The sequence below is a fragment of the Grampus griseus genome (assembly GCF_964374135.1).
Source record: "Grampus griseus genome assembly, chromosome: 6".
NCBI lineage: Eukaryota > Metazoa > Chordata > Mammalia > Artiodactyla > Delphinidae > Grampus > Grampus griseus.
This window is the reverse complement of record NC_139000.1, coordinates 102,965,661-102,973,068: the sequence shown is the minus strand read 5'-3', so window position 1 is coordinate 102,973,068 and position 7,408 is coordinate 102,965,661. Positions and strand designations below refer to the sequence as shown.

At 47.3% G+C, this 7,408-nt stretch overlaps 1 protein-coding gene across 1 annotated transcript; it reads left to right on the top strand.

The window, feature by feature from the left end:
* Window positions 1-1,157: 1,157 nt before the first annotated feature.
* PNMA2 (PNMA family member 2) lies at window positions 1,158-5,234 on the top strand. The gene is made up of 2 exons (XM_082656114.1): window positions 1,158-1,274; window positions 1,557-5,234. Exon 2 carries the CDS (start codon window positions 2,012-2,014, stop codon window positions 3,104-3,106), a length of 1,095 nt encoding a protein of 364 aa, XP_082512240.1. The 5' UTR covers window positions 1,158-1,274; window positions 1,557-2,011; the 3' UTR covers window positions 3,107-5,234.
* The last annotated feature ends 2,174 nt before the right edge of the window (window positions 5,235-7,408 follow it).

The window sequence follows — 7,408 nt, the reverse complement described above, 5'->3', positions numbered from 1 at the left end:
GGTAGCCTAACTTCGGTGTGACAGTTATGTAGACCTTGGAGATGTTTCTTCCTGGGTATCTATCTGATGCCTTATGACTTCTCATGTTTCCCCTAAATATTATAATGGAGAGGAAGGTCACCCCCATAAATTAGAAGAGGACCGTGAGGCATGGAGGGAGGTGTCACTGGACTCAGATCCCTGGAGCTGCTGGGCGAGGACGCTCTCTAGCATTTTGCCCTCCCCGCCCTCTGGCATGCACCCTCCTTTCAACCTTCCAGAAGGACTCGGGAGATGTGCCTGCAGCAGCTGCCTCTGTAGCTGCAGATTGGCGTCTGTGGCATATGGACCCCATTTGGACTGATGGAGATTCTTAGGGGAAGAATGGTCATAGCCCTTTAACACACACTCCACGACAGCAACGGGAGATAGACGCTCTTCCCTTTTTACATCACCCAGTCTCCACCGGCTGGACACAGACTTGCCTTCTCTTTTTTTCTTTGTCCTCAAATGACCCATTCAAGTTCAGATGCTATAAAGAAAGCATCATGTTACTAACTTAACATTTATAGCAAAAGAAACCCCTAGTTATGCATTTGCAAAGCATAGCCAGGCATAACCAAAGAGAATTAATTCATAACTCCAAGTTTATTTGGCTCTGAGATTCTTTTAAATTGTTAAACCTGTATTAAATTTTTGTATCTATGTTATTATATTAAAGTATATTATATGTTATATTTCTAGACCTATATTAAATTGATTTTAAAAGTTTGAGTGTTTCCTAATCGGATTTTTTTTTTTTTTTTTTTTTGCGGTACACGGGCCTCTCACTGCTGTGGCCTCTCCCGTTGCGCAGCACAGGCTCTGGACACGCAGACTCAGCGGCCATGGCTCACGGGCCTAGCTGCCCCGCGGCATGTGGGATCTTCCCGGACTGGGGCACGAACCCGTGTCCCCTGCATCGGCAGGCGGACTCTCAACCACTGAGCCACCAGGGAAGCCCCTAATCGGATTTTTTAATCAAAGAAATGAAGCAACTCAATATTGTTTAGTAGATTTAATTAAACTGTAAAGGATTGTCATATTTTTGAATAAGTGCACTAACAGTCTTCACACTGGATATTATCGAGTCATAAAAGTACACTATTATTATATGTATACAGGGCGGCTTGGCTTGGCTGGAGCTGAGAGACACCCACACACCACTGTGCAGAGCTGGGTGACACCTTCCTGTGCTGGAAGCAGAATACATAAGCTCCGTGGCTGTCATGGAACGTTTGGGAACGCATAACCAGGTATCTGGTCATTTCTCCTGATTTCATTCTTCACGCGGGACAGATCTTGGTCCTGTCCACAACTGGGGCTTCATTAATTGGCATGCCTGATGAGCATATGGTGGGGAAGCCTGATGGCAGGAGGGTCCCCAAGAGAACGAAAATGTCACTGTAAGCAAAGAAGACTCAAATACAATGTGAGGCAGAATCCCTGGTCTACCCCCCACTTCCATCCCTAACCAGGCACTGATGCTTCCCGGGAAGGAGAGGGCTGTGTGGTGAAACTGAGCCTTGTTTCCCCAGGAGCCCAAGCCACTCTGCTGGGAGACTTCCCTCCAGGAGTTCTGGGTGCAAGAGTGAAGGCGACTCCCCACTGGCTAGAGAGAGCTGAGGCAGCAGAGACCCAGAGGGCAGTGAAAACAGCTCTTGCACACGCTTCCGATGGGGCGGCCCCGCCACGTGGCTGCATGAGAGAAGCAGCAGCCACTGGGCTGCAGAGCCACAGGCCGTGGTCCTGTCGCAACTGAGATACTAACCACCCACCTTGGGTCAGGTCTGGAGACCCCGCGGAAAGTGCCGAGCTCTTGCCACTGGGCAGTAAGGGTTATTGGTACAGAAAACTAGGACCTAGGACCCGTTCACTGGTGGGTTATAAGTTTAGAAGTTCATCCAGGATATTCTCAATTCTAAGGCAACGCCCATCTACCCCACAAACGAATCTGTAGCCATAGAGTTCAAGCGAGTCAGTATCTGGGGCAATGGCGCTGGCCCTGTTGGAGGACTGGTGTAGGATCATGAGTGTGGATGATCAGAAATCACTGATGGTCATGGGGATACCCGTGGGCTGCAATGAAGCCGAGATTCAGGAGGTCCTCCAGGAGACTTTAAAGTCTCTGGGCAGGTATAGAGTGCTTGGCAAAATATTCAGGAGGCAGGAGAATGCCAATGCTGTGTTGGTAGAGCTTCTGGAGGACACCGACGTCTCCGTGATCCCCAGTGAGGTTCAGGGAAAGGGGGGCATCTGGAAAGTGATCTTTAAGACCCCGAACCAGGACACTGAATTTCTTGAAAGATTGAACCTCTTTCTAGAGAAAGAGGGGCAGACGGTCTCGGGAATGTTCCGAGCGCTTGGGCATGAGGGAGTGTCTCCAGTGGCCATGCCCTGTGTCTCACCGGAGTTATTGGCCCATCTGCTGGGACAGGCAATAGCACACGCCCCTCAGCCTTTGCTCCCCATGAGGTACCGGAAACTGAGAGTGTTCTCGGGGAGCGCTGTGCCCGCGCCAGAGGAAGAGCCCTTTGAAATCTGGTTGGAACAGGCCACCGAGATAGTCAAAGAGTGGCCGGTAGCAGAGGCAGAAAAGAAAAGATGGTTGGTGGAAAGCCTTCGCGGCCCTGCCCTGGACCTCATGCACATAATCCAGGCAGACAATCCGTCCATAAGTGTGGAAGAGTGTTTGGAAGCATTTAAGCAAGTGTTTGGAAGCCTGGAGAGTCGTAGGACCTCCCAGGTGAAATACCTGAAGACCTATCAGGAGGAAGGAGAGAAAGTCTCAGCGTACGTGTTACGGTTAGAAACCCTGCTGCGGAGAGCTGTGGAGAAGCGGGCCATCCCAAGGAACAGCGCGGACCAGGTCCGCTTGGAGCAGGTCATGGCCGGGGCGAGCCTCAGTGAGATCCTCTGGTGTAGGCTTAGGGAGCTGAGAGACCAGGGGCCTCCTCCCAGCTTCCTGGACTTAATGAAGGTAATCCGCGAAGAAGAGGAGGAAGAAGCCGCTTTTGAAAATGAGAATACTGAAGCACCGGAAGATGGAGATGGCTACAGCCACTGGGATAATGGGGCCGGAGACTAAAACCCAACTCACAGGGGGACCCACAGCCGGCACGGGGAGAGACAGCCATTCTACCAGGCTAAGACCTTTTCAGTCTTTTTTTTCTCTAATTTATGCAGTTGAAATCAAGGCATTCAAGCCGGTCTTGATTCTTCTTTCTAACAAAAAAAATATCTGAGAGTTTTTTGGACCCTACATAGATGATTAATTAACAAAAAATTAAATTCCAAATACGAGATAGTACGCCTAAAGGAATCTGAACCAGGTTTCCTTAAATACCCGCCAATAGACCAAAAGAAAGAAATGATGTGAGAAAAAGAAAAATCTTTTGTCATCTATGTAAAAATCCAAGCTGTTTGAATTATCAAGTGTTTTCCTTTCTCACATCAGCAAGAGTACCGAGTACACATCTCTGAGTACCAAGCCACGTGAGGCAGTGTTCAAAGAGCTAACGGTCATAAACCTACCAGTCTGGCCCTGCTCTCAGGGAGGACATAGCCTCCGAGCATGAAAAGCTAAATAACCTTACGTGTAAACGAGTTCACGACGCCAATAGAAGCCAAGAGGAGTATCGTTGCCAAATGAGCACGACATCTCTATCTTAGGTTTCTCTCTTTTCTTACTTGGGAAGCACTTCCCGCTTCTCTGCTGGCTGTCAGATAGATGGTTCCAGGCAGTGTGTTGGGCCCTGAGGACACAGAGGTCCACAGTTGAGGGACATCCTCGAGAAAGGGTAGACATCACGGGATGGCCTGACGGAGCATGGGGCTGTGCAGGCCATGTTTGGATCCAGGCCAGCCTGGATAGAGAGGAGGAGTTTTAGTGGCAACAAAGGGCAAAGAGGAGAGGAAGAGAGCTCACCGTTACTGAGGACCTGCTCTGTTCCGGGCACTTTAGACATATGTCATTTTATGTGTACAGCACCCCCAGTGTGGTATAATTATGCTCATTTTAAAAGAGAAGGGAAAAAAAACTCAGATGGGTTACATGGTCTGCTCAACATCAAAATGCTATCAGGTGGCAGAGCCCAGACGGAAGTCCGGACCTCTCTGACACTGGCTAATCCTCTCTCCACCGTGATCACGGTTTTCAAATTGTGCTTTGTAGTTCTGCAGGGATTTTTCAGCAGTTCTATCTTGAAAATGTATGTTACACTCTTTAAATCTCTAATAAATAACAGATAGACACAAGCGTGTTGATATCCGAATTTTAACACACTGGCATTTACCAACAGGCTCGCTTTTGTTTTCAGATTGATTCATTTTGTACAGACCTTGGAAGAAAGGTTCCCTTGGCGATATGTGAGCACACATCCAAGCTTATTTTAATTCTTCATAGATTAAGGAAGCCATAGCATGTCAGAGGTGTTTAAATCAGGCCCGTGCATGTCCTGTGACGTCAAGTGTGCTTCAAGCATAAATGAGCATCATTCAGTTAAATGCTAGGCAAGGCTCCAACACAACTGATGTACAGCATCATGATAGCTTTGTATGTACAATAAACAAGTGGCTTAACTTCTGGAAATATCAGTTTCCTCATCAGAAAAATGGGAGGACAATAGAATAGGGTTGTTGCTAAGATCAAATGACATAATGCCTTTTAAGCACTTAGTGTGATGTCTGGAACATAGAAAGCCCTCAGTACATCGAGACTCTTTTTATTATTTTCACAATGCTTACTGTCCGGCCAATGCATGCTCTCTTCCTTTTCTAACAGTCCTGCAGTAACAAGTAAATATGTAATCTGCCTGTGAGGTTGTGACAACATTGCATTAGACACCGTTTTGGCTCTTGTGGTAAGTTTGAGTGTTTGTTGTCTGTTATCTTTGTGATAAATTTTCCAGCCATTGTTGACTATTGTTAGTGATTATAAGAAATAACTTCTTCTCTCCGATCGTGAATAATTTTAACTGAAGAATACCCTGAGATTGTAAGAAAAACATTTTCTTTAAAGAGGTACCATTTGTGATCATTGATCTAAGTTATATTTTTCAGTACTGTTCAACCAAAGTGATACAACTGTCATCCTGTACACCCTGATTGTTTATTGTAGTCATGAAAATGGCCTTGTTGTTCTCATGTAGTCAGAGTATGCAAAGTAAAGTGTTATAAATGTGAAGTTATAAAATAAAAACATGCTGGTAATAAAATTCTGAGCTTTTTCTGCCTCATGTGTTGTGGTTCTGTATAAACTATGCTTGAAGAAGGGATTTCATTACTAAAAAAAAGTTGAGAGGTAAGATTAAAAAATCAAGCTAAAACCAAAAGGTCTTGAACTCTTCTAGAAAACCTGAGAGCAAAATGCTGGAATGGGAATACTTGGGCTTTGTCTCCAAGGATGAGAGAGCTCAGTCCACCCGTCATTGATCTCCCCTTTAAAATACAAGAAACGACAGACGGAGGCCAGTTCCCTTGGAGACCTCCAACTCATTTGCTTAGGCAAGTAACCGTACAGATACATTCACCAGCCTCTATTCTGCTAAGGGTGAAATGACCTAAAGGTGAAATACTGCATTTCTTGGATGAAATCATTTTTCACTATATAGATGTATAGAGGGGATAAAATTTCTCTTGCCTCTGGCCCTCGAAATTTCTCTTCCTCTTCTCTACAGCGCAATGAGGGAGCATTCCTCAGAGGCCGTACACAGTGCAGATTGACCCATTATAAGATGGGTGTCTGGAGGAATACCCAGCAGTCTCTCCCAATCACTTGAGCAAAACCTTCCGGGAGATTGGTCTCCCCTTGTACTTAATCTGTCTCCGGTCCTGACCCTGGAGACCGAGGCTTCCAAGATTACATAAGCTACTGCTGAAGTTAACTTTTCACCAGGGGCCGCCCACCTCTTCAGGCCAAGCCTCTCCTTCTGTTGTCTTCTGCTGTTCGTCCTAAACCCAAGACTCTCTGGTCATCTGTTCCCACCTTTACCCTCATGTCCATACTACACTGTGCCTCTTCCCACTGTTGATCTTTAAGACCCTCCAACATGCCAACTGGATATTCCACGAGGTCCTAAACAAACTAGCCTATATCATCAAAGTCCCTGCAGAATACCCTGTCACCATATTCCTTAATTGAACTCTGGTCCTCCTGGTGGTCTGTCGCCCTCAAGTCCCTTGAGTGGAAGCTGCTCAGTCTCTCTCACCTCAGGAGAGACTGGAGAGTGGTGACAGCATCTCTTTCATTCACCGTCATCACTTCCCCACTTGCAAACGCCTTTGCTCCCTCCTGGCATATCCTCACTCACTCTGCTGCACCACCCACTGTGGCTTGGTCCTGACAAGCCTGGACAGAGCATTGGCAAAGAAACTAATGTTCTCGGGGTGGGGGGATGCGGCATTTAGGACGGAATCTGGCTGGGTGTTATCCCAAGAAATAGGAAGAAAAAGCTAATGAATACAAACCATGTTCAAGGAAGACCTACAAGCAAGACTGGAAAAGCAGAGTTTTTAAGATAGAGCGTTGGAAGGTAGAGTTTTGAAGGAGTGGAACCTGAGATGAAGCATACAAGTGCGGTTAAGAGGATCTGAGACAAGTATTGTCAAACTCACTCGGGGTGTGTTTTGTTGTTGTTGTCTGACCAGCATAATCTTTGGACGGTCTAAAGGCCCAGGATCAGGGCAGACATCTCTCCCATCCCCCACCTGTTTGTGTGGACCAGGATCTTCTTGAGTTTGCCCAGGGAAGACTTAACACTCATCCAGAAGCTCTCTTGGGGTGGAAGATGGTGTCCCACAATGGGTTTCTCCGAAGCTAGCCTTCTCACTCTAGCAGGCCCTGGAGTTGTCCCTGGTCCAGACCTCCCTCCGTTACCCAACTCTCTGCAGTGCCAGAGTGGTCCTTGACATCCCAAATGGACATTTTCTTAAAAACCAGAGGAACGCCAGAAGTGTATGCCAAAGTCAATTCTATCATAAGAGAAAAAAAACAGTGTAGGATTTCAGTGTCTCTTTCAGGCCACCAGCTGGAGCTGCCCATTTATTGTCTGGGCTGCTTTCAGCGGCAGCTGAGACTTCCCCATCTGCCCACACCCCGGCCCCGCCCCCTTGAAGGGAAAAGTTCCCAGAGGGAGGAGTTACCAGACTGCACCGTGGTGCTCACGCTGGGAGCCACTGCAGGATGTCCCCAGGGAAGGGCTGGGAAGCTCAACACCGCCCCCCCCACCCAATCCCCGTCCCATCCTGTCCCAGACCTGCCCCTGCTCTGCAGGCCTAAAGGCAGCCCCACTGAGGGCCTCTCCTGGCTTTGGCTCAACAGCTTTGCCAACAAACTCAATTACTAAAAATGAAGCTTTCTTGAAATAACAAGCAATTGTCGCAAAAGGAA

What these genes read in the sequence shown, in the direction of transcription:
- PNMA2 (XM_082656114.1), top strand. Translation starts at nt 2,012, where the DNA reads ATGGCGCTGGCCCTGTTGGAGGACTGGTGTAGGATCATGAGTGTGGAT.